Source organism: Meriones unguiculatus, chromosome 18 (genome assembly GCF_030254825.1).
Source record: "Meriones unguiculatus strain TT.TT164.6M chromosome 18, Bangor_MerUng_6.1, whole genome shotgun sequence".
Lineage (NCBI taxonomy): Eukaryota > Metazoa > Chordata > Mammalia > Rodentia > Muridae > Meriones > Meriones unguiculatus.
In genome coordinates, this window is record NC_083365.1 from 13,538,146 (window position 1) to 13,565,050 (window position 26,905).

General features: G+C 45.5%; 2 protein-coding genes across 2 annotated transcripts in view; one reads left to right on the forward strand and one right to left on the reverse strand.

The window, feature by feature from the left end:
- Anapc1 (anaphase promoting complex subunit 1) overlaps window positions 1-2,958 on the forward strand; it is a 72,203-nt gene extending 69,245 nt beyond the window's left edge. Inside the window, exons 47-48 of the mRNA XM_021641961.2 lie at window positions 156-290; window positions 2,614-2,958. Of these exons, the coding sequence (XP_021497636.1) occupies window positions 156-290; window positions 2,614-2,729 (251 nt within the window). The 3' untranslated portion in view covers window positions 2,730-2,958. The remainder of the gene's footprint in view (window positions 1-155; window positions 291-2,613) is intronic.
- A 17,474-nt stretch (window positions 2,959-20,432) lies between these two features.
- On the reverse strand, window positions 20,433-24,109 carry LOC110551392 (speedy protein E4-like). Its single transcript, XM_021641952.1, has 9 exons — window positions 24,019-24,109; window positions 23,731-23,841; window positions 23,455-23,559; window positions 22,900-23,016; window positions 22,526-22,732; window positions 21,539-21,597; window positions 21,156-21,241; window positions 20,594-20,768; window positions 20,433-20,492 (listed from the first exon to the last, which is right to left on the reverse strand). Exons 1-9 carry the CDS (start codon window positions 24,107-24,109, stop codon window positions 20,433-20,435), a joined length of 1,011 nt encoding a protein of 336 aa, XP_021497627.1.
- Window positions 24,110-26,905: the final 2,796 nt, after the last annotated feature.

Genomic DNA, 26,905 nt, shown 5'->3' on the forward strand with positions numbered 1-26,905 from the left:
AACTCTACACTGGGCAGAATCAGCCTCTGAACCTGTGTGGCACTGCATGGTTTGTGCCAAGGGCTCAGCACTTGGTGAAAAAGTAATAAAAGTGACCATTCCCATTCTTCTCGTCTCTGTTCTTGGTCCACTCAACCCCTTTTGTGTCCTCACAGCTGGAGGTGATGCGTGTGTGCACGCCTACCTCAGCGGGCAGACTGTTGAGAAGTCTCAGTTAAGCATGCTGGCCTGCTTCCTTGTCTACCACTCTGTGCCAGCTCCTCGACACTTGCCACCTCTGGGACTAGAAGGTAATCCCATCTCAGCCTCTGTTCAGAACTGGTCCCACTAGTGTGCAGTCAGGGAGAAATTCCCGTGAGTCACCCTCTAATGCAGTGCGCATCTTTGTTCGTACTTGGTGTTTGTTGAGAATGCTTTCTGAAAACAGAGCAAACCATCTACTTTTACTTCTAAAAGAGAAAAGAGTTTTTCAGAGGACGACTATAAACTCAGTGTGTATGTTATTCTGTATATGAATAGCATCTGTATATTTAAGTTATGTGGATTGGGCATGGTAGTCAAGCCTTCTACCACTGAGCTATATTTATAGAACTTACTTGATTTTTCTTTAATTTTTTTTAGGATTTCCTAGTTTTTAAAAGTTGTATATAGTTCCAGTTTCTGTTTCCCTAAAACGTCAAAGCTATAGGTGTAATTCGGTATATATTTACAATTTTACATTTGGAAGTGTAAAGAGTAAGTGCTAATTGCTGTATGGAATCAGGCACAGAGTTTGTAAAACAGCTTGATTTATTCATTATTGGGGATGAAAAATATTTTTTCAGAAGGAGAAGGTTGTTCTGTTAATACTTAAATTACTTTTAGCTTTGACATTACTGGTTCATGTGATTTAAGAAACCTCAGAGAAAAATGTACTATAAACAGACTTCTAGTTATGGCTATGAGGAATTGCTTGTATTTTGTGGCCTTTCCTATGGAAACAAATACACAAGTTAGACAAATGCATAAAATCGCAGTTAAAGGTTTGTTGTTACCCTTGCTGGCTGCATTGTTTGGGAGTTTTTCATTTGTGATAGTATTTCCCAAAAGACTCCTTAAATTGTGGGAGGGTGGTTGAGGGTACAGAAGTTTACAAGATGGCTATCAGAGAGGAACAAGTTATGCAGAAAAATGCCAGAGGAGGCCTTTTGGTTTCAGAAGAGTTTCTGGCCGAAAAGTTGCATGTAAAGGTATTCCCTGGAGGGAAGAGCTTGCAAGTGGACTAGAGGACAACCTGCCAGTTGTTTACATGAGCCCAAGACTAGTGCTTCTCATTAGGATTCAGGAGGGTATGGCCTCAGTCACGGGAAGTAAATTGCCTCTGGTCTATGTAGTTTTGTGGTCACACCTTACAAATCTCAAAGGATCAACTCAAGTTGTGACCTGTGATCATAACTGCATGTTTTCTTGAAATTAACTGTACCCGGATCAAAGCTCAGTAGCTCAAGAACACAGAAACACCCAGCAGTCAAGTGGGTGAAATTACGTAGCATACAATTAAATTAAAACAGCCCCCCAAAAAGGCATGGTGGCCCACACCTGTAATCTAAGCACACGGAAAGCAGGAATTCCGTGGAGGGGAAGGAGTTCAAGGTCATCCTTGGCTTAGGGTGAGTTCCCAGCTGGCCTTGGCCCACACAGGACCCTGTCACAGAAAAAACAACAACAGTAACAGCAACTATGTGAACACGCCCACAAGCTGCCATGCTGATGTAGCCCCAGCTGAGGATCGGTTAGATTTGTGCTGCCTCAAGCTGCTTCTGCTACCCTCTTTGTTGCTCATATTTTTCTACAAGCCAAAAAGCTGTCTCTCCCTGGCTTCTGGCTGTACAACATTCTTGCCTGCCCCCCCCCCCTTTTCCTTCTTTGCTTCCCACCCAGTTCTTATTCAGATAAGTAAACACTACAGAATGAGATAAATAATAAATAAATAAATAAATAAATAAATAAATAAATAAATAAATAAATAGATAAATACAGCCCAAATGTGGAGAAACAGGAAAGTGTATAACCTGTGCTTTGGGTCCGGACCATCAAGTGGAGAGGGAAGGGATGAAGAAGCTTAAGAGACTCTTTGGTGATGCCCATGCTTCCCTCAGATGCTGTGGGTCTACAGTCTCGTACAACAGTCTTGTCTGAGTAGCTTTCAGACCCTGGATGTCTAGGCTCTCTCTCAGTCAGTTATGTGTAATCTCTGTGGGAGCAAGACCAAGAGGCATTAGGTCAATTCTCAGTCTTCAGTCTGTGGAGGTTTGTTGTTTCTATTTTTTAGATGTTTTCTTTTTGTTTGTTTGGTAAAAGATTGAATTCACAGATCAGAAATTAAGTATTAGAATCAGTTTTTAAAGTCACAGTAATTGAGGCTAGTTAAATTTAATGTATACAAATAAGTTTCCACAGTGCTTAATTTCTAAAGTACAGAAAGGCTATGTTTAAGTTCTTAAGTCAGGGATTGCCACTGGGGGCTTCTGTCTAGAAGGAAGATGTCCTAGCTCAAGCATGGTGTGCTGAGCCCTGGGAGGGCTGTGTGACTGAGGCTGTGTAGTGACGTAACCTCTGCATCTGTCTTTTCAGGAAGCACGAGCTTTGCTGACCTCCTCTTCAAGTTCAGACAGCTGAAGATGCCAGTCCGAGCTCTGCTAAGACTAGCTCCTTTGCTGCTTGGGAATCCACAGCCCATGGTTATGTGACCATGTCTGGTGGAAAACCCACCCCAAAAATGACTGCGGCACAGAATCATGATGGCAAAGCTAAGGCAGCATTTCTGTTTTGTGACCAGTGGAACTCATACCACTTGCTGTATTCAGTATCTATGTTGAAAACATTACAGATACGCTGTTGCTGTCCACGTGCCATATGATATATAAAAGTCAGTTAAAATTCACTTTTAGTAAATAAAGGTCTTTGGTTTGTTTTCAAGACTGTTGATTGCTTTGGACTTAAGAGAATAGAGTGACAGGCTGATTTTTGAAGGTCAGTGGCTCAGGTGAAAGAAAGGTCTGCATCCATCTCGAAAGTGGGCCTTCCGCCACCACAGGAGAGGCTCAGTGCTGCCTGCTCTGTCACCATTGCCTTCTCTACAGTGAGTCTGTGCTTCCTGTGGTGGATGACATCATTACTGCAAGCGGATTTCTACTCAGGTGAAGCATTGCTCAGCATGGAGTGCTGGACGGTGCCACTGTGTGGGCTGCAGCTCTGTGGAGATAACTGAGGTTAAAGGACTCACCATTAAGGCGAGTCCCGATTGGATAGAGTCAATGGCCTGTGCAGCAGAGGAAGAGGCTATATTTCTCTTTGTGACATGGTGAACTTGCAGCACAGTTATGTACAAGCCAAGAAGATTTCCTTGTGGGGAACCAGTCAGACCGCCTTGGACTTCAGCACCGAGATGTGTAAAAAATACATTTCTGATGTTTAAGCCACTTTGTCTATGGTATTTGGTTTTAGTGGTCTGTGCGGGCTAGTGCATGACACCTGCTCTAAATACCTAAAATAAGCAATTACCCTACAGAGGAGTGTTAAGAAAATATTTTTAGGTGTGCAAGCCAGTCCATCTGAGCTGAAGCTCTGGAGGATGCTTTCATATTCTGAGTTTCAGGACAGCTCATGATGCAAGAGGGCATCCCTGAGGGCACCCCCAGTGGCAGGAAGAGAGCTCCTTTCACCCCATCTCCACTGTGCTCACAGCTTACCTGTGGACCAGTGGGACCATGAACAAGCAGGAACTGCGAAATGTCTATTCACTGATTCTTATTTGCTTCTGAAAAAAGCAAATAGAAATGGCCCCGTTAGGATTTAACAGTGTCTGTCTGCCTGCCTGCATCAAGGTAATATGTGGCTGACTTTGAGGGCAAAATGTACTTTCCTTCCCTCTTTAACTAAGGATTGCAGTTAAATGGTAGGTGATGAACATTCAGTTTCCATCAAAGTTGAACCCACTGTTCAGGCAGTTGTTATTTTCACTCAGTTGTTACTGATTGCCATAGGAAGGCTTGAGAGGTGTTTAATTAGTTTTTGGACACATTAACTCATATGTCAACAAGAGTGAATAGTGAGCTTTAAAGGGAACTGACTACCGTGGAAACAGCATTGATGGGCCTACTGGTCAGCTGGGTGCTCACCAAGCAGAGGCTAGTGCACTCGAGTCAGCCTGCTGGGATCATCAGGTAATTCATCTTCACTAGTCTCCAGAACATCCTGTGGGAACCAGTCTCACCATCCACAGCAGCCAGCGGACGTCCCGGGAGCCACAGCAAGGGAAGAGCCGGAGAAGCACCTGACAATGAGGTGTTCCAGTGTCAAGGGGCACTTGTGACTTGAAGGCTGATTAGCCAGGACTTGTTACTTTGCTTCACCTCAGTGCACATGGAGTGCAGACAAGGTGAGCTGCTGCCAGCACAAGTACTGCCTGCTGCAGACAGACACAGTTGAGCAGCATGCAGAGTCTTCCCCCAAAGGATACTGAGATCTGTGCTCCTCCCTCCAGATCTAGTGAGAGAGCAAAGGCAGATGGAGGTCAGATGTCAGACTTTAGCTGCACTGCTCTATCCTAGCCTTCAACATGGTGGCCTCTCTACCCATCCTGCCAAACCCCAACCCTGCTCTGGTCTGCTGCTGCCTGCACTGATTCTAGTCCAGGAGGCTCAGGCAACTGCTCAATGTGAACTGAAAGGACTTTGCATTGGCAGAGCTTCTAAATGTGCTGAAAAGCAGGCATCTTTGTAATCACGTGGCCTTCGTGTCTGTTTTCTTGATGTTTCTCTCATTGACTTAGTCTGTCACTATTGGTCACATTATACTGTTTTAATCTTTTGTCTTTTAGTCAAAACACTTTGGTAAACTTTAATACTGCAATCTTTTTCTTTTAGAATACTTTGGAGAGTACTTTTCAGACTTTTTTCCTTGAAACATTCATATTAGAATTTTAAAACAGGAACTTCATAATAAATTAAGATTTATAAGCACCTGCTGGATCTTAATTCCTGTTTTTTTATACTCCAGTGCTGAGCTATTAGCTCTTCTCTGCAGTTAATGGATGTCTCAAGTTTCTGCCTTGTGAGGCTATAGACTGTGCTTTAAGAACTCAAGACGTTGGATCATGATATCATGGTCATATCATGGTTGGAGAGTGAGTACCTAAAACAAGGAGAAAAGTGAGATACTAGTGTTCTATTCCCTTTTGATTGAAACATCCCTCTAGGAAGAAGGGGGAGGAAAGGCTACACAAACGTTACCTATCCTGAAAGCTGAAGCTTAAGAGTCACAAAGTACTTCCCCAGGACTGTGGAAATGGAACTGTGTGGGCGTGTTTCGCTGGGGGAGTAGGAACAGGACGGAAAGGGGTAGGTGACTCTCAACCAGCAGAGACACCTTGCTGCCTAGGAGGGGAGATTCTCTGACAAGCAGCCTGCAAGTTGTGCAGAGTTGGTACCCGTGTTGAGGTGGGCTTTGTGATAAAGCTGCTTTCGAGTCACCCTACTCCTGGGACAACACAAGGCCCCACTCTTCCAAGTGACCTCAATAAAGTCATTGGTTTACTAAGTTGGACTTTGGCAGTGTCATTATTTTGTCGTTAATTATCTAACTGATGTTTGGGTGTGTGTGTGTCTCACACGAAGCTAGTTAGCACCTCTCATTTGTCTTTCATAGCTGGCTGTTTCTGTGCACACTTGACTCACCAAGCATGTTTGCAGTCTGGGTGAATGGTTCAATAGTAGAGTGTGAGTACATCCTGGACTCTGGGTTCTATCCCCCAGCACCACATATGGAAGTATTTTCAGTGTTACCTTTTCTACTATCAGCCCTTAGTTTCATTAAAACAGCAGTGTTATGGACAGATGAGCACAGATCTAAAGCTGAAGAAGCCTCCAGATCCGTTGTAAGTGGCCTGCTAAGCTGCAGCCTTCCTGACCATTCAACATGAGCTAGCTCAAACTCTTTCCACACCCTGTATCCGTTTGTTAGGTCCCTAGAGAAGACCAGTCTCAAGTGTCCCCTCACTCTATAGTCTCCACTTTGCTGTACTAGTTCCTTTGAAACTCATCTGCAGACAACCAGAGGACCAACTCAATTCTTGAATTATGTTTAATTTTTTATGTGTGTACACAACAGAATCCCTTCTAGTAAGTGCTTGTTTTAATGTATGTCCATGCTTGCAAATGCCCTCAGAAGCCAGAAGAGACCATTAGATTCCCTTGGGACTAGATTTACAGACAGTTGTGAGCTTCCCTGTAAGTGCTGGGAATTGAACCCAGGTCCTCTACAAGAATAGGCAGTGTTCATAATGGCCGAGCCATGTCTCCAAACCTAAGAGGAAAACTTTTGAGAGCAGATCTTCACTTTCTACTTTGTTGAGGCCTGGTCTCAAGAGAGAAAGAAACGAGTTTCTGCTTTGTGTGGTATACTCTAGATCTCTAGATCAAATGCACATCAGGCTTGTGGAGCAAGTGCTGCTTCTCCTCCTCCTTCTCCTCCCTCTCCTCCTCCTCCTCCTTCTCCTCCTCCTCCTCCTCCTCCTCCTCCTCCTCCTCCTCCTCCTCCTCCTCCTCCTCCTCCTCCTCCTCCTCCTCCTCCTCCTCCTCCTCCTCCTCCTCCTCCTCCTCCTCCTCCTCCTCCTTCTCTCTTTTTAAAATCTGCTGGCTCCATTGAATCACCCTGGCTTCCCTCTTGGTTTCCAAGGCCTTAGATGCACTGAACCTGGTTTTTCTTCCTCTGGCCTCCAGATGGTGCTCTTGTCTTGGAGATGCCAACAGCTTGACCTTCCCTTCCCACAGCATTGTTTTTAGTCAGTATGCTCTTTCAAACAGTGAAGAGCTAGATTTTGCTTTGTGAGTCAATCAGAGTCCTTTTCAGTAAAAACATATAAACACAAAATAATGTAACCAAACTATTAACAAACAGAACCAAAATATAACTCAAATAATATAACCAGGATAAAATAATGCTCCTCAGCTGTGTGGCATATGTATAGTATTTACTTTCTTACTTTAAATTTCTGTTTGATCTTTCTTTGCACTTTGCATACCTATTGGACGCTTTGCACTGATGGTGCCACTTCTCCAATCCCTCTTTTCTATCCCTTGTCTTCCAATCTTTTGTTTCCAGTGTTGGTGGTACCCTCAACCTTGCCTTCTTTACCTTGTCTTTCCCTCCTCTTGGGTCCTGATGGTTGCTTGTTAAGTTATTAGAGCATGCAGTTGAATACAAACGCACCCTCCTGTGCCTACTTTGGTTTCAGCTCCACATCTCTACACTGTAATGCTCAGTACCTAAGGGCTTCATCTCAGATTTCCCCACAGACTCCCTATGGTGTAAGCCTTGATTGGATAATCTGGTAGATTGCAGGAAGGGCTCTGAAGACAGCTTCTCCAGGAATCTTAGCTCAGAAAGTGCATGCCCAGCCCGAGTTCTTGTCCCTCCTGATCTCAGTTGCCTCTCCCTGGTGTCCTTCTTGCCATCTTGTTGTCTTTCTCCTTGTTCTCTACATCTTCAGTGTGGAATTAGCTTTGTTCCTTATATTCTTCCTCAGTAGTCTAGGACTCCCAATTTGCCTGTAACCTTCTTCTTCCTATCCTTGGTCTCCGAAAATGCTTTTCTTCAGCAATTTTCCAATTCGTGAGACCTTCCCCTGTGATACCCAGAGGTCAGGAACCTTTGTAGGCTGGTACCCCTTTGAAGGTAGAGGACAGTGATTCCTTGGCTCAGGGTTGCTTGCTCTTGATGGACTTTCCATCCTACATCCTGAGGAGGGCTCAAGGTGGGTTGCTGCCATCGTATAGATCCCTGGATTGCAGGGATAAGCAGTGGCATCTTGGCAGGGAAGGGATAGCAAGGGTGGGCAAGAACTAAGAGGGGAATTGCAAGGAAACTCTCAACCATCACACACAGGTTACGTGGAAGAAGAGAACTGGGGAGATTACTGCTCACTCACCTGTCCATGAAGACAAAACCCTAGGGGCCCTGACTACTACAGCATTTGCAAGTTAAAGATTCCGAATGTGGTTCACCAATAAAAACCCTGGGGCTGAGTCATTTGGGCAACTAGCTAACTGCTGAAGCCAAGGTTCCTGCTTTTCTCTCTCCCCTTTCAATTGTCCAGGGTCAAAATAGACTGACACCCTCCACAGTACACAGAACAGCCTCGCTTTACGCGTGTACCAGAGCTGGATCCATCAAGATCTCCAACACACATCTCCCATGGACCACCAGGCTGATGCCAGATCTAATGATTGGCAGTTGCTGCCATAGAGACTAGCCACAACTGGGGCTTCTGCAGGCCTTCCAAGGCATGCCTATTCTCTAACTTCACAATAAACCTTGAGGACACTGAGCCTTTTCTCAGAATGTGTTTTCAGCAAGATAGCAACTTAGAATGTGCACACACAGTTATACATACTGAAACAGGAAATGCACAACTGTCTCTACTGAGAGGCATGATTAGCCTGGTGTGGTGGCGCACACCTGTAATCTCAGCACTCAGAAGTCGGAGGCAGGTGGATCGCTGTGAGTTTGAGGCTAACCTGCTCTATAAAGCGAGTCCAGGAAAGTCAGGGCTACCCAGAGAAACCCTGTCTTGAAAAATAAAAGAAAGACATGATTATGATGTATAAAATCCCAGACTCTACCAAAACAGAAGGTAGAATAAGTAAAACCACAATATATAAGATCAATGTGCAAAAGTTTGTTTTTGTTTTTTGTTTTTTACTAGTAATAATGAACAGTGGAAAGTGAAGTTGAGAAAAGGTGATTTTTAATTATGTATTTTTTAATTTCTCCGGGCTGTGGATCTGATTTCTTAGAGTGACCAGCCTCTTACCATGGCAACCACGATCTTAGGATCCTGACATTAAACCCCAAATATTTAGTGGGTTATTTTAACACAACGGTATGACCAGACAAAGAGACCCTTAAGCATTTCACTAGAATTCTATCCCCACTTCCAGTAAACCCAGATAGAAAAGGAAATTTCAACCAAGGAAAGTGTACCTTGGAGTGTGATACCAAACAGGGTTCTTTGTTATGCTATATCGTGGTTCTGTCTTTCTCACAGGACTCCCTGCCCACTTGCTCCGTTTTGTTCCTACCAGTTTCACTGTTCTCAAGAGACTAGTGATGCCATGACTTCATTGGCCCATGGAAATGTCTCCCGATCATGTCGTTCTCAGGCCCAGCTCAGCGAACCTTGCTTCACGTGGAAGCTAAACATAGCTAGGAGCAGGGGTTGGAATTTCTCTTCTTTCCTCCCAACAGTCTCTTCACCAGAGTGGATTACTTCGGTGGTTTTTATTTAGGTATATTTTAAAAAGTCACCTGAACTCAAAATAGAGTCGTTACGGCATGTTCTTTGTCATGCAAAGGCTGCACGCGCTCTGGTTTGGCTTTCTGTGGGTCGTTCTGCTGGGGTGTCTCTGTAGAGATGTGTACAAAAATGAATGTGTTGGGCTTCTCTGTGTCATCGCTACAAAACATGAGCAAGGACTTGCCCTCCTGGCTCATCAGGACACCCCTTGCAATGCCTCTCTAGAACCTGAAGAGCTGAGGGAAGAGGAGCAGGTATGGTGGGCAGAGAGAGGGCATGGCTTTCTAGCCCTCATTCACCTGGAAACAGGGTGAAGGGACACACTTCCTTCCTCCGACCTTTCCATCCTCACTGGTTGTGATGGTTGGGGCCATCTCTGAGGCAGCTGGTATGGGCATAAGAGAATCCTGTCTTCTGTTGGTCATCTCAGAACAGGTAAGGACTCAGCCTGATTCTAAGCAGTCTATTTCTTTCTGCTTAGCCTGCTTCTTGAAAAAAGAAAGTTGCAATAGTTGTAGAGGGAATCTCTTGTGTACTGTATGGAAGCATCACCTGTCAATAAAAAGCTGATGGCCTGTTAGTTGAGGCAGGAAATAGGAAGTGGGAGTTCCAGCAGAGAGATGTGTGCTGGGTGACCGTATAAAGGATGGCTGCTGAGTGCCAGTTATATTTTCAAAAAGGGTCAGGCCACCTGATCTATACTTGTTTAGATCTATCTGTACTTGTTTTTTTTTTTTTTTTATTGTCGTTTCTATTTACATATCTCTGTGAACTAGAACAAATTGACATGCAATTAAGTCTCACTCCAAAATATCATGACGACACAACTGCATTCAGAGCAGTCAGGGATGGACAAGTTTCTCATCACTTTTCTGTTTTCATTTTATTCTTCCCTTGCTCACATCCTGCTCTCTGTTTCCTGTAACCCAAGACCTGTTTTCATTCCCATTGTACCACCAGTTGCTTATCTGGAGACTCCCAGGGATCTCTGCCACACGCCTAAGGCTCTCTGAAGGAAGACAGTTCAGCTCCTGACACTCTCCCTAGCATAGCAATGTGTGACACCTGTGTGAGCACCTGCTCCTCTCTCTCAAGACTTAGGCCCGCACAACTTTCTCAGAGCCTACTCAGAGCTCTGTCTCACAGCTGTGAGGAGCAGACTGGCAGTAGTTAAGTGAACTCAAACATTCTGAAGGCACTGACTAAAAGGATCGGTACTGGCTCAGGAACCCCAACACCAAGTTCTCGGCACAAAGGAGATTTACTTGCCCACGGGAGACAACGGACAGGGAATAAAAGAATAAGACAGGAGATAGAGGATGAGAGAGAAGGGGGAGGGAACAAGACCCAGGGAGGAGTGGGTATTTGTCCCTTGGGGACAGAGGACCACTTCTGGATAGAGAGGAGACAGATGTGGCATATAGGAAAACGGCAGTTTATAAATGTAAAAGAGGAAACCTCGTGTTAGGATGGGGAGTTTAATTTTAGTTGGGCATGTTAATTAGCTGAGCTGAAGGGGGCTTTTGATTGCTGAACTTCAGTACTTTGACAGCTGGACCTCAGTAGTCAGCCTCAGGAGGAGGAAGTGGCCAAATGAAGAAGTGGACCTTGGTGGCTAGCTTTAGGAATGTAATCTGACAGTTTTTAGCAAAGCAGAGGGAATGGGGGAGAAGGGCAAGGCCTGCCAGAGCCATGCTTGCCATGCTCGGGCTGGCTAGAGTCCCTCCACTGATGACGTCACAGTATTCCCCCAGATCCTGCTTTCTAGTCTATTAAAGAAACACCCCTGGAACAGGCCATGGGCATCCAGGGTAAAGGACTAGCATCTTCTCTGAACACTCAAATGATTGTCTCTTATCTCCATATTAGCTGACTTTGCACCTCATCCTTGTGAATAACCAAACCCATTAATAAATCTAAATGAGATGTATCTATGCATTAAGAAGTTGAAAAATACTCAGTTAAACATCTGTACTACGAAATTACTAATGTAGTTTAGTAATGTGGTTTGTTGTCATACTTATGTTCAGCTACCATCATATTAAAATGTGAAATTTCTAAACTTGTATATTTTGCCATAAAGATTCACATGCAAGAAGTGGTTCAGAAAGCGCATCCACCCTTTCACTCTGTTTTCCACTTTGGAGACTTTTATAACTGTGGCACATGATCCTTGAAGAAATGAAGCTTCCGTAGCTGTGTCCGCATGCACTTATGTGTCTGTGCTTAGCTGCAGATGTGTCCCTCGTGTACCTTTGTGTGATCGACATCAAGACAGGCTCAAGCCTTTCTTCCCTTTCGCAGTCTCCTCCCTTCCAGCCACTCAGAACAGTTTCCTTTCCAACTGCACTCTCATATTAGCCAGGACATGTATACCCTGAGATTACATTTTCCCTCAGCATGAGTCTGAGATCCACCTAAGTTTTTGCATGGATCAACAGTTACTTCCTTTTTTAATTGAATTCTTTCTTTACTCTTGAATTTTATCAGCTCTTTCAATCCTCCAGTTGTTTCAGAGAAGTGATATGCAAACTTTTCCTCACAGACTATATGTAGCTTACATAGCTTTACACCTCAAAGCCAAATTTGTTAATTTTCATGAAATAAAAATTATCTTTATACTCATAATTTTGCATTTTTAATGTACTTTTGATACTGTGTCTTAGAACTCTCTGTAGCCCTAGATTAAAAAAAACTTCTGTGTGTGGTTTCTAGAAGTTTAATTTTAAAAATGATAGCTAAATCAAGAATGAGTGAATGTACACCCAAGGAAAAGGCCATGGGCATCGAAAGTCAAGCTCTGCTGTCCCATCTGAACTATGAATTATTAATTCATTGAGTGAGGTTTGCATGACATGGTAGGTATGAAGTTTAGGTCAAGATCAAGTTTTCCATTGTTGTGGTATAATAGTTTCCTCAGAGATCAAAATATTCCATTCTGCAGTAAAGCTTCTTAGACAGGAAGGTAAACAAGTGAAAATAGCTTCAGGAAGTCCCTGAAATTGACCAGATTTGCTAGACCCTGCCCTGCCAGGGTAAACAATCAAAGCTAAGAGTACCTCTCAGGTAAGCCAGCCTGCAACTGAGATTCTTAGACAAGCCAGGCTGCAAAAAAGACTCAGATTTGACCAGCTGCCTGGAAGCACCAGAAACCAGCCAAGTGGCTGTGAAGAGGCGTAGACCAGAGTCACTTGGAAAGGACTCTCTCCAGTGTTGAGCTGCCAGCGGGCTGTGCTGTGTGTTCCAGGTTTTCAGCTTTGTGAGCTGTCACTCATGTTGGGGTGGGCTTTGGTGCTACAGCTATTTGTGAGTCATTTCTGCTCCTGTAAGTAACCCCAATAAAACTCACTGGTTCAGCAGGTTGGACTTTAGTGATAGTTATACTGTGGTCTGTCGTGTGACCACAGTATCTCGGGTGAATAGATGTGTGTGTGTTGTGTCTTCCCAGGAAAAGTTTTGTCACATAGCTGTGGATGTGTTACTGCTCCAGCATTAGTTGTTTAAAAAAATCTTCCTTTGCATTTGAAGGCATGTCAAAGTCATATTACTACAGAGGTCGTGGTGGCACATGCCTGTAATCCCAGTACTCTAGAGGCTGAGGCTGAACCACTGGGCTTGCCAGGGTAGCCTGGGCTATATAATGAGTCCAAGGCCAAGCCTGGTTTAAATAGTGAGACATAATTTTAAAAGCCTTTTCTGTTCCTGGGTTCTGGCTTATGTCCCTGTGATTCCTGTGTCTGTTCCCCTATCCGCACCACAACATAGTGGTGTGAGGGAGTTGGGGGGTGGGGGTGGGCAGAGCTGCCCCACAGCAGATTCCTCCCAGTTAAAACACTCCCTCCTTGGGGAGAGAAGGGAAGCTCCTAAGACCCAGAGAGACAACTTACAAGTCTCTGAAAGCTGAAGTGTGTAATATTCACCCTCCCAAGGGTGACGTAATCAGTAATGACTCCAGTTGGGAGATTCCAACAGCAGTATTGCTGAAGTCATGCAGGGAACCCCAAGGATGCAGCTTTTAAGTCATCCCCCTTGCTGGGTGGGCTTCTCAGTGATGTGATTGTCGTTGAGTCTGTGCGCCTGTACATAAGTAACCCCTTAACCACTGTAAACTACCTGGCTAACTGCAGAGACTCATGTAGAGTCGTTTCTTTGGAGAGAGCTGACTCCCACAAATTGTCCACTGACCTTCAAAGGACACACACACACACACACACACACCTTTTAAAATAGTGCAAATGCCATGTCATCCTCAGAAGTTAGTATTTAATACCACCTCTCCTCCCTTCCTCTGACCTTCTATCTGGCCCCTCTCCTGCCATAGTACCTAAGCCTTGGAAGGGACGGCATTCAGGGTGGAGCATTTATCCGTCAATCTCAGCACTTGGACCAGTCATAAGACTCTAATTACTGCCGATTACTGCAAAATGAAGGTTCTCTGCCAAACTCTGATCGCAACACTAACCTTTGGGCATAAACATTTAGAAGGCAAGTTGATGGGTACACCATGCCCATTTAACAAAGCAATAACAGTAGCTTTCTCACAAGCTCATACGACCTAGCTATGTGTGGGTACCAGGCATGAAATCCCTTCTTTGGAGCAGGCACGAAATCAGAAAGTGGTAGTTATTGCTATAACATATTTGCCACTTATATAGCGGTGGCGCCATCTTGCCTGACTGGTCAGTAGTTTTGCCTCAAGGTGGCATGAGATCAAGATGTTTGGTATCACCAACAGAGTCTTACCGTCTGGTTCTAGTGAGCAAGCATCAACAGTGGCAATGACCTGTTTGGGGGATTCTGACCAACAGCTACCTTTGGCACTGATTTTCAGGTCATAGTTTTTTTTTTTTTTTTAATTTTTTAAACTAATTTTTTTCTTTTTTAAATTTTTATTATTAGTTACATTTTATTAACTCTATCCCAGCTGTATCCCGCTCCCTCATTCCCTCCCAATCCCACCCTCCCTCCCTCAGCTTCTCCCTGCCACTTTCTAAGTCCACGGATTGGGGAAGACCTCCTCCCCTTTCATCTGACCCTGTTTTATCAGGTATCTTCAGGACTGGCTGCAAAGTCCTCCTCTGTGGCCTAACAGGACTGCTCCTCCCTTGGGGGGTGGGGAGGTCAAAGAGACCACCATTGAGTTCCTGTCAGAAAGAGTCCCTGTTCCCCTCACCATGGGAGACCAATTGGTCACTGAGCTACCACGGGCTACATCCGAGCAGAGGCTCTAGGTTATATTTCAGGTCATAGTTTATGAACCCTGGAAGTGACCTCATCTACCCCCACAAGGTACTGGCATGCGAAATATTTTAAAAGAAATACTTTTTGCTTATTTTATTCATTTTGGATACAGAGCCTGTGTGGCACTGGCTCCCCTGGAACTCACTGTGCAGACCAGGTTGGCCTGGAACTCTCAGAGATCTGTCTGCCTCTCCCTTCTCAGTGCTGGAATGAAAGGCGTGTGCCACCACACCCAGAATTTAATTTTTTGCTCTTTGATTCTCTTCCCAAGGATCATGTTGCTGTATTACTTTTTCATGTATTTTTAGTTTGGTTGACCCTCCCCTGTCCCTTTTCTGTCCCATTTCTTATCCCCCCTTCATTAAACCTTTCTACCCCTAATATTCTTCCTTTCTAATTTGTATCACATGTTCTAAGCCCTCCCTTGCCTTCAAGAATAATTTCTCTCTTATAGCTCCCTTCTATTTTCCATGGCTCAATATACATTAACGCCCACAAAATGTACATATATAAAAATTAGATGCTATGATTTGCATAAGAGCGAGAAAACACAATGGTTGTCTTTCTGAGCCTTCATTTAATATACTGTTTTTCACATCCACTCATTCTCCTGCAAATTTAATAAGTCAGGTTTTTTTGTTGTTGTTTTTGTGTTTTTTGGCAGCTGAATAAAATCTCAGTGCCTAGCGTATTTTCACTATCCATCTGTTGATATTTAGGTTGATTTTATTTCCTTGCCGCTATGAGTAGAACAGTGATAAACCTGGAAGTGCCAATATTTCTGTGGCAAGACAGACACTTTGGGGTGTAAGCTGAGGACAGTAGAGCTGGGTCATAGGAACTTTCTGTTTTGGGTTAAATATTTGCGTGCATATATATGTGTTGGATGTGTGTACCGAGGCCAGAGAAGGTAATGAATTTCCACCCCTAAGACTTTATGCCTCATTTGTTGGGGCAAAACCTCTCACCCCCCCACCTTCAACATGAGGCCCTCTATTTTTGAGTAAGCTAGCAGCCAGCAAGCCCTAACGCAGTGGTCCTCGACCTTCCTAATGCTGCGGTCCTTTAATACAGTTCCTCAGGTTGTGGTGACCCTCTCCCCTGACCATAAAATTATTTTGTTGCTGCTTCATAACTGTACTTTTGCTACTGTTATGATTCATGTAAATATCTGATATACGACCCCCCAAGGGGTTGCGACCCACAAGTTGAGAACCCTAACAAGCTTCCTGTCTTTGACCCTCCCCCCGTAGTTCTGGGGTCACAAGTACACAGGAGACGGCAGCCTGGCTTGTATGTGGGTGCTAGGTCCATGTTACATGAGTGCTGGGACCACTAAGCTCTCATAACCATCACTCTATCTCTCCAGCCCTGTTTTAAGTTTTTTGTTTTTGTTTTTGTTTTTTTGAGAAGACTGCACATTGATTTTCATAGTGACTACACCAGCATGCCCTGACCCCACCCCTGCCAGTGGAGAAGGGCTCTGCTTTCTTCACTTCCTCACCAGCGTTATTTGATGATGGCCAATCCAACTGGGGTGACGTGGAATCTCAAACTAGTTTGATTTTGGATTTTTCTGATGGCAACTAATGTTGAACACTTTGAAAAATATTTACTGGTCAATTATTTTTCTTTCTTCAAGAATTATTTACCTTCTTAGGTCATTTGTTTTTCATTTCTAAATCTGAGAATTCCCTGAGCCCGTCGCAACCATTTCTACCCCTCCTTCTCCTTCTGTCAACTTCTTGTCCTCTCCTACTTCCCAAATCTACAATCTCTTCTATAATTTGTTCAGCTTATTCTTTATGGATTTCATATCATGCACTCCCAATCCCACTTATCTCCCCATCCCTTTGCATTTGTCCTCCACCCTTGCAACCTACCTCCCCCCACAAAGAAAATTAAAAAACCCATAAAAACTGTCTTGTTGTGGAAGCAATAGTGTGTCACAGTGTCACACGTTACACTCTTTTGTCCACAGTTTTACTTGCAAATATCCATTGCAATGAGTCATCATTGGTCTGGTTGAGGCCTTTGGCTTCTGCTACACCATCAATACTGGATCCTCACTGGGAAGCCTCTCGGATACCCTGTTGTTACACTGTCATGGAGCAGCTTTGGGCCTGCAGGACCAGCCCCTTCACACATCAGCGGTTCATCGATGGGGTAGATGTTGGAGTGGGACAACTGGAAGCCCTGGATCTGGGCCTTGCGGGTAGCTGTGCTGGGCACCCTGCCAGCTCTCCTGCACCCACGCCACCGGGGGGAAGCCTCCAGCACTTCCCTGGCTAGCCTCTGCAAACAGGGCCAGCTCTAGCGTGCTACCCAGGCACCGTGCAGGACCCACGTTCCTCAGTGCTGCAGCCAGCAAGGGGTGGGCTCAGCCCTGTGCAGTCCTTCAACATCAACATGGCCCCAGGCGGCAGCCCAGACCGGGGACATCCGCATGGCTTTGGTGGTGATAGAGGCCACAGATAATCGACCCAGACCCCTGCTGCTGCAATGGCCCTGGACCCAGACGTGGCCCTCAGCAGCAGCATGGACTTCACTGTGGCCTCAGGTAGCAGGGCAGCTTACTCAACAGGCTGTTCAGCAACCTTGCCCCTCTACTTCCGCCTCTCTTCCTGATGCTCAAACCCTTGTTTCTCTTTCTCTCCCATCTCTCCACCATAGCTGTACATCTTGTGGCACCCCCTGTGGGTGGTAGGAACAGGGAAGGCAGGCCTCTGGGTGTCTTCTACCCACTCTTGTCACCTAGGGGCAGGTGGGCCTCTCAATTTTTATACACACACACACTTCAATCGGGTTATTTCCATGTTTCCTTATTTGTGTGTTCTGGTTAATCCTCTGTCGGACGTGCACCGGGCAGATTTTCTCCCTCTCAGCAGGCTGTCTCTTGTCTGTTGCTTTTGTTGAATACAGCTATGTAGCATCCTGAGCTCATATTTGGCCTTCTTTCCTGGCCTACTGGAACTGTTTGCAAACTCCTTACCTGTGCCTGTATCTTGACGTGGTTTCCCTGCTTTTATCTCTGACAGTTTCACATTTTCAGGTCTTATGTTACAGATCTGGGGTTGACTCTGGTGTTGGGGGAAAGGTAAGGATCTAGTCTCATTTGTTCAAGAGTCTGTCTTTTCTCCAGTGTGCACTTTGGTACATCTAATAAAAATCGGTGGCTTTCCTCTTCGGCCATCTATCAAGATGGTTTGTCTATCAAGGCAGTTTATCTAGCCAGGCTAGTTTTAATTGCCATGGCTCTGAAGTAGAAGATGGAAATCTGGCCTCCTGATAAGCTCTGACATTCTTATCTTCAATAAAATTAGTTTTAGATTAATGTATTTGTGTGAATGGATGTGGTCTAATGTTCAGCTACTCCTCTGATTTCCAGGAGCTCAGATGCTAAGAATTTTCCACCCTTGTGTCCTTCATGGTCTTTGGTGGAGTTCAGAACCCAGGCTTCTTTTCTTTGCCGTCCGGATATACATCTTACTCATCTTGGGGTGCTCATCTGCCAGCTCCCCTTCCTCAAAACTTGCTTTTAGTACCTTAGAAGTGCTTTGGTATATCTCAAACAGCAAGGAGCTGAATTGTGCTTTGTGAGCCAGCTAGAGTTAATTCATTTTTATTAATACAAATAATGTTGTAACACAAATAATATAAGCCATGTGATGTTAGAGCCAAATATTATAGCCAAAATAATATAACCAAAATAGTGTAACTTAAATGTTATAAAATTTTATAATGAAAATAATGTAACTTCAGTATGTAATGTAATTTAATATGTAATGTAATGATGTAATTTAAATAATATAACCTAAATATTATAATGAAAATAATTAACAAAAATAACCAAAACACTACTATCTAAATAATATGAAAATATTAGCAAAATAATATAAGCAATTATAATCAAAATAGCATAACAAAAATAATATAAGCAAAATAACATAACCTAAATGCTATACTAAAAATAATGTAGCAAAAATATTATAACCCAAATAATGTAATGGAAATAACAGAAATATAATAAAAATATTGTAAGATGATAAAACCAAAGTAGTGTTAACCAAATATAACCAAAACATTATAACCAGGCAAATACAATCAAAATTTTATAATGAAACAAATATAATCAAAATATCATAACCAAGAATATAACCAAAAAATGATAAAAATATAACCAGTTATAAGAAAAATAAGAGTGAAAACAGTGTAACCAAAACAATATAACCAAATGAACGATGTCAGCTGTGTTCAAATTTATATGTTCTTTGTCTTTCCTGTTTTAAATCCTATGTCTGCTCTGCAGTTGTCAAGTCTGTAGGAATCACTATGAGCCCTAGGATTGGCCCTACTTGTCCTCTGCGACTCCATCTTTCCTGTTCCTCAGCTTTCACAATTTTGTTCCCAGTGTTGGGCACCTCATTCACCCACCACCTCTTCCTCACCCACTTCTGCTCCTTGACTCTCCCCTTTGAGAGCTGGGTTGTTTCCTTGTGGTAAGAGCCTGCGATTTCACGCCAGCCCCTTTCTCCTATCCTACTTCGGTTATTGCCTCAGGTCTCCACACCATAATGCTCTGTGTCTCAGTGCTTCCCATCAGCCCCTTGGTGAGATTTCCCCCTCATCTTGTGGGATTGGATAACTTGGTAGACTAGTTGAGAGGGTTCCTGACAACAATTTCCAGAGACATTGCCTGCCCAGGAGGGGGGCCTATTCTCATCCTCCCAACTTCAGCTGCTCCTCTCTCCCCGATCCGCTGCTACCCCCTAGAGCCTGCTACTTTTTAATTTCTTCCACCTCTGGTCCAGGACTCCTGGACTTCGTGTGACATCACAGCTCCCAGTCCTCAGTAGATGGACATAAAGGCTTTCTTGGACCCTTCAAGCTGCTATGGGAGCCAGTGCAGGATTCTCAGGGTAGGCTTTTTGTAGGCTGCCCTCCGTGAAGCCTGGGGTCCAGAGGTTGCCTTGTTCAACTGTGTCACACGGCAAAGGCACGTGTTCTCCCTAGGCCCTTCATCCCGAAGGAATGAGGAGAGCCAGGGGCTGTGTGATGACTTCTTCAGGTGCCTGGATCTTGAGGGGAAGCTCTGGCTTCTTGTTGAGGGGAGGGGATGGCAGGGGTGGGCAGGAGCTACAAGGAGAGAATGTATCATTAGGATGGAGGAGGGCAAATCCCTGCACGTCACACACAAAGCTCAGAGTGGAAGACACCATGAAGAGTAGAGTCATTTCTCCCTGCTCCAACCGACAGGACCAGAGTAGCCGTGGCCACTGGTGCTGAGTCTTGAAATCCCTCACGTGTGTAGATGTGGTGAGTTTTGCCATTCCAGAAAAGTCCTGGGGATGAGGCAAAACTTCTGCCAAACTGGGTGTCTCTTTTAACTCAGGGTTCCTGATTGCGTCTTCCCCTTCAGAGTGGATTAATTACTCCAGTGTTTTTTTATCTAGATGTGTTTTAAGATGTCCCCTCAGCTCAAACTGGAGTTGTTACCTAGACAACGTAGTTTAATTTCTTTTTTTCTTTGAGTTAAAAACAAAGCAATACAACAGGGCCCAACAAAAAGGACATGCAAATTGAAACTGTGTCGTGGGTTGCATTGTCCTGGAATGCAATCCAGCTGGAGAATCGGGATTTAAACCCTTCCTGTACCTCAGCAGTGCTCAGACGTTCCCATCCAAAACTCCAAGATAGGGAACAGCAGAGCTTTCCCCAGGTCTACACAGCCCGGAACACAGCGTCACAGGGCTAGCCCCTGCCCGTGGAACCCCTGGGCCAGGACCTCCACTCACCTGGCTCAAGTGCAGCCCCATGCTCCACGACCCTGCTGGTGGTTCCCGTGCCTGGGAACCTAAGGGGTGCCCTGGCGCACCCGGCTCCAGACCCAGTGCTGGGGGTTCTGGTTCTGGATCTGAAAGGGAAATTGGAGATGAATCCGGGAGGATGGGCCCTTCCTTGCCCTCCTCTGGCAGGACCCCGTTTCCCCACTCTCCTGGCTGAACCCTGGCAGACCTCTTCACACTGCTCCCTTGTAATCCAGGCTCGGTAATCCATGGCCTGGAGGAACTCCTTCTGCAACTTCAGGAAGTCCTTGTACAAGTCTTGCCAGGTGTCTCTGCCCAGCAAGAATTGGAAGATGCTCCTCTTGGATATGGGGTCATCCTCTTCCATGTCGCAGGCGATGTAGCTGCCACGGGGAGGGAGGAGGAGGTGCAGGTCTCTGTGACAGTCAGACTCAGGCGGAGCAAGTGGGAGCACGTAGTTGAGAGATGGAATGGGGGAGCAATGTGTGCAGGGCGACCTTGGTCTAGACCATCCCCAGGGCATCCCTGATACACAGCCCGCAGTACCCATTCACTTCTCAGGAAAAGGAAATATCAGTTTTCTAGTAGTTTCTTCCTTTTCAACCATTTTCATGCCATCAGGACCCTCTCTTTTTCTCCTCCCCTTCATGGTCCCTTGAAAGTTTCCACTACTCTGGTTTGAGGGTCACTACTTGGTCCTGACGGAGTGATAGAAGCTGTAAGACTTGGGATTTGGACAGACTGAGAGCTGGTCCCCAGGAGATGCTCACAGGGCCAGGAAAAAGTGGATCCTGTTGTAGAGATGTCCGGGAAGCCCAACTCGGCCAAAGTATTCCACCACCATGGACAGCAGGTACTGTGTGGAGAGAGAGCTGGTGAGAGAAGGTAGGCAGTAACAAGAGGGAGAGAAATCTCAGTGGGGCCTGGACCTTCTGCATCCAATTGCCAACCACATACAGAATGAGGGGCTGGAATAACTTTATTTTTGTGGATATGACCTGGCTGGAAAACCGGGAAGGGATTTTGGGGAGATGACAAGAATGGCCCCCACTCCGTCCTTGAGAGCAGACCTGGGTTATCCTGGCCTCACTGCCTCACATTCTCTGCCTGTCCTCTAAGGGCTGTGACTCTTGGCTCTCTAGGGTACAGGTACCTTGTCAGTCACTCTGAAGAAAATGTCAGCTGCCAAGAAGTTCTGGACCACAGGATCCTCTGCAGAGAAAGAAGGCGTGAGAGGGACTTGGAACTCCCATCTAGTTGACCAATGTGCGATTGTAGGGCCCCTCTTCCTAGGGGAAGCTTCGGGAACAATGAGTGGCCTCCACACCACCATCCCCCTTTTCTGGTGAAGACCTGTGCTTGTGGGGTTCTGTGTGTCCTTCAGTTACCCAGGCAACTTGTCTTGTGCAGTTTCCCTGACCCTCAGAAGGGCACTGTCCGATAGAATATTCTCAAGTGGTTAACTCCTTTCTCTGTCACCCAGCATGGCACCATTGGCCACATGTGGGTCTTGAACAGTGAAACTGTATCAGAGGAGACTGAGGAGCTGATGGGTAGCGGTTTAATTCCTTTAAAGAGCCTATGGCCGGTAGATGGTGTACGGGATGCTGTACCTGGGCGTTTTTCCCAACCTGCCACCCTTGGTCCCAGATCTATGGCCCATATCGCCTCAGAGAGAGACCTTCTGTGGCCTCCTAGCTTCATAGAGCTCTCCTGCCGCTGTCTTGCCCACCTCTAGGTGTGTGACTCTCGGGAGCTCTGCTGTGAAGCTGGCAAGAGCTGACAGCAACATTATTTTGTAAAACGTTTGGGTCTTTTTGTTTTCGTGTCTCCCCGAGCGTGTATCCATCCCCAAATCTAGGTCAGCGATGTTTCCCGTTTCACCAGTTTCTACCGTCTTGACTGGGGGGTCACTGGTTAGCTCTGTGGGTGGAGAGGCCTCACTACCTTCATATTCACGTGTGAGCCTGTTCTCTTCTCTCCGGGTCACAGAAGGGAAACACTGCCACACAACCCCGGGGACCCTTCATCCACGTCACCCATGAGCACCCTGGGGAGGTTTAAACCACTGCTCCCTACACTCAGTTCTCAGTTTTGAGAGCTGGCCTCAAATATCCACTCCTCAGTTCAGAGAACCCACCCAGAAGTCGGTAGAAGGATTTGAGGTCTTCAGGGCGGTAGCTGAGACTTCTCTTCTTGTTCATTTTGAGTTTTGTCCCCTCGATATGGTCCACTGTCCATATGCTCCTGTGCTTTCTCCTCTTGGGGAACTGGAGCTCTAAGGTAGCCTCAGGGGCAGCTTCAGAGGTGGCTGTGCTGGAAGCCTGTAGGCTGGTCTCCTGGGTAGCTGTGGGAGCAAAAGCTTCTCCTTAAGCATGGACGTGGCCACACCAGCAACTCTGGTGACTCCCTGACTATTACTCAGGAATTTATCGCTTCACGAGGACAAAGTGATGGGTTGTTACTCCACTGAGGCTGGCTCTTCAAGAATGCCCAGAGGCGATGGACACCTACCTGCTCCCACATCCACAGATGCCTTTGTCTTCTGGATCCTCTTCCTTTTGGCTCGCTGCTCAGGGACATCCCCTGCAGAGGCAGCGCTGGAGATGGGAACAATGCAGGCCTCTGGATCTGTGGGAAGAGAAGATCATGCATGGCTACAAGAGGGACAACCCAGACATGGTTGGGGTTCTTCCATTCTCATAATTCCAGGTGACATCTGAAGGCACCTAGGAGCAATGGCCTTCACTTATCTACAAGGGAGACTAGAAATTGAGTTACCCATTCTTTGTCAAGCACCAGCTGCTTTCTGGTGTCTCTTTTCCTGAATCATTCTGCCTACAAGAGACATGCCCCCCGTACCCTCGATGGAGATAAATGAATTTGTTGATCTTCTGTCCATAAAAGTGAACAAGGAAGTGATGCCCTGTCTCACCATCACACCCCTTGTTATGGCCTTGAACTTGATTTAGGTTAGTTTGGGAAGGCGGAGGGCTACCCACGGTGGCCATGCTGTTTCCAGCTTCATTCATACTTGACAAAAATGTCAAGGGGTACGTAGACACATACCCGTCTTGATGTCCTCCAGCTTCCTTCTTCTTTGGGCCCTCTCCCTCTTGTATCTCTGCTTGGGGACATCCCCCGAAGAAGCCAGAAAGCTGCTGGCCTGTGGAGCTGCAGAAAGAGAAGAGCCCCATGTGACCACAAGAGGGACCTGCTCGGCCAATGCTGGGCTCTTCCCGGCTCATACACATTGAGCAATTTGCATGTAATGGCTAAGAGGAGTGTCCCCCCGACCATGTGCACTTATCTACAAAGGTGGCTTCGAACTGAGTTCCTGTGTACCTTTTTGGACCAAGCAAATGCTATCCTCTGGCACCTGTTTCTCAGAGTCATTCTGCTTCCAGGACCCCTTTGGGGAGACAGATGACTTCTCTGATCTTCTGTCTGTCATAGCTACAAAAAGTGAACAAGAGGTGACCTCCTGGCTCACCAGGACACTTCTTGCCATACTCCTTTAGAACTTGACTCCGAGTAGTTGGGGAAGAGGGAGGGGCTCGGAGCTTAAGCCGAACTGTTCTGCCCTTCATTCACCTGGGGACCAGAGGTGAAAGCAACAGAGGCCATACACACCTCTCTTTGCTCTCACAGGTGCCTTTTTCCTTTGACTTCTGATTAGGTTCCGAAGCCTTGTTATGGCATTTGAGGCAATTGGTGCAGACATAGAGGAAGCCTGGCTTTGGCTTCCCAACCAAGGAAGCAGCCCAGCCTGACTCCAAACCAGGGCTATTTCTGTGTAACCTTCTCTTTCTAAAACAAGAACAATACAAGTTGAAACAGTAGTTAACTAGTTAATGGTAGCTGAAACCTTCTTTCTTTCTTTTTTTTTTTTTATGGGACTTGAATGTAGGACCTCTATCATGGAACTCTTGCCCATCACTTTCGATTCCTTATGGAACTAGAATTTAGTCTGTGAGTCAAGAAGACCTCAATTGGGGCTGCAGTGATGGATCAGCAGTCAAGAGCACTGGCTGCTCTTCCAGAGGATTGCAGTTCAATTCCCAGCACCCAAATGACAGCTCACACTTGTGTGTGACTCCAGTTCCAGGCAATCCCTGACACTCTCAAACAGGCAAAACACCAATGTATGCAAAATAAAAATAAATTCTGTATGAAAAAGGCGGCCTCACTTAGTCCTTGTGATCTGTGAAGTAAAAATTATAGTTCACCTGCTTTACAGACGAGAAGGTGATTCCTGGACTTGCCTAGGGTGTGTCCCCTGGCTGTAGCCAGGCCACGGTGAATTTGCTAATAGGAAGAATGACTACTGAAGGTCTGTCATGTTTCCAATGGGTTAGGCTGACTTTACATACCCATTTTCTTTGCCATCACCTCTTTACATAGCTCTACGAACCACTATAAATTCACAGGCAATTAAATCTCCCTAAAAATACAACCCATGTGACCCAGACCATCTTCCTTCTGGCTCCTTCTCCAGGGATGTCCTTGGTGGACAAGGTTTTTCTTCAACATCCTCCCCTGTTCTCACTTTACTTGTCCTTTTGTTCACATTGTTTTCTGTTCTGTTTCCCTTAACCTAAAACCTGCTTCCATTCCCACTGTATTACCAGTCGTCCATCAGCAGAGTCCCATGGACCCCTGAGACACCTTAAGACTCTGAGTAAATGTAGTCCAGCTCCTGCTGCTCAGTCGAGCATAGCAATGGGTGACGCTCACCTGTGTGAGCACCTGTTCCGCTCTCTCGTGACCTAGGCCCTCATGACTTTCTCAGAGCCTACCCAGCACTCAGTCTCACAGCTGTGAGGAGCACACTGATGGTAGCTAAGTGAACCCAAACATTCTGAAGGCACTGTTGACATCACACCATTCCATCAGAACCTGCTCTCTGGTCTGTTAAAGAAACACACCCCAGGATAGGCCGTAGGGTAAAAGGCCATCTCCTCTGGACACTCAAGTGATCTTCTCTCATCCCACAGCTAACTTCCTTTTAGACTTCACCTTGTACCCAATCAAGATTATCCAAGATTACAAATGAAAGTGTGTTCCCGAAAGAGTAAATTTAGAACACACACAGTCAAGCGTTGGCCCCTCATCTGTGGTGCAAATCTATGCATCCAGTTGATTTTGTCATATTTGTCTTTAGTTCCTGTCATGATACAATCAAATCATCTTTACAGTATTATATGCTGATTATAAGGTTGGTGTGCAGCTGTCGGAACTTATACCTAGAGATCATTCACAAACCCCTTTCTACAAATTATTCCCTTGTGAGAATGACTCACATAATCCGGTCCACACCCCAGGGAGATGGCGCTTGGTAAAAGTCACCAACCTTACTTAAGTTTTCCATATTTGCATGCATGTGCTTATGTGTCTGTGTTTAGTTCTGTGTGGTTGTGTGTCTTGTGTGTGCTTTTGTGATCTCTATGATGATGTTCACAGTTCTATGACAAGGAGCCATCATGGTTCTCAAAGGATTCTGTTTCCCCAACATCCCTGGCAACCATTAATCTTATCTCTGTACAAAGTGAGGTAGGGTCGAGGGGAAGATTTTTATTGTAGATATGAGGGAGAGGAAAGCCAGAGGCACCTGGAAGAGCCCGGAGCAGGGAAAGTCGTAGACTAAACATGGCCAACAGATTGGACAGGACCATGAGAGCAGAGAGGTGGCAGAGGGAGCCTGAGAGAGGAGGAAAGGAAGACAAGAGAGGACCAGGGGAGTACATGGCTGTAATGGCAGGGTTTTCTAGGAATGAGGAACTGGGGGAAGGGGAGCTTATGAGTTGGAGAAGTTTAGGGCAGAGTGAGAAGAGCCACAGGTGCTGAGTGCTCCTGGAGGCCAACAGTGCTTTGGGATGCTAAAAGGCACCACAGCCATTTGCCCTGAGTTCCTTTTGGACGTGACAATCTGCAACTCTACAATTTTGCTTCCCCCTGTCACAGTAGAATATTAAGTAACTAGAATCAGAAAGTATATAACCTGGGATTAACATTTTTCCTCAGCAACATTCTCTGAGATCCATCTAGGTAATTGCAGGAATCAACGGTTAATTTCCTTTTTAGTACTCCAAGATCGTATTTGTGCACGAATGGGTTAGCCATCCTTCTGGCAATGGAACAAAATACCCAAGACAGTCTGTTTCAAGAGGGTAGGTGGGCAGGCTCCGCTGATAAATGTGCTTGCTGCCAATCAGGCTGGCGACCTTTCCCTTGTCAACTAGCTTGATGACATCAGTTAAGTCCCTAAAACTCATTTTATGAAGCAGAGATTCAACACCTACACCTATTTTATATTTTACATGTATTATGTTGTTATTTTAATTGACTTTTTTTTTCTAGTGGTGAATGATGATTTTTCCATATTCTTATGTTATGTGTCCTTCCGGGAGATATGTCCGACCATGCCTTTTCTAATTTAGTTGTTTCCTTCTTATTGTAGAATTGTGGGGGGCGGGGCAGAGGTAGATGTCGTCATCTTTTTCAATTGCTTCTTCACCTT

Bases quoted from the DNA above. Each gene is read 5' to 3' on its own strand.
- LOC110551392 (XM_021641952.1), bottom strand. From the start codon at position 24,109: ATGTCTGCACCAATTGCCTCAAATGCCATAACAAGGCTTCGGAACCTA. The intron at 21,598-22,525 runs GTGGGTTCTCTG...CTTTCTCTGCAG, and splicing joins ATCCTTCTACCGACTTCTGG to AGGATCCTGTGGTCCAGAAC. The intron at 20,769-21,155 runs GTGAGCATCTCC...TCCCCGTGGCAG, and splicing joins ATCCACTTTTTCCTGGCCCT to CTACATCGCCTGCGACATGG.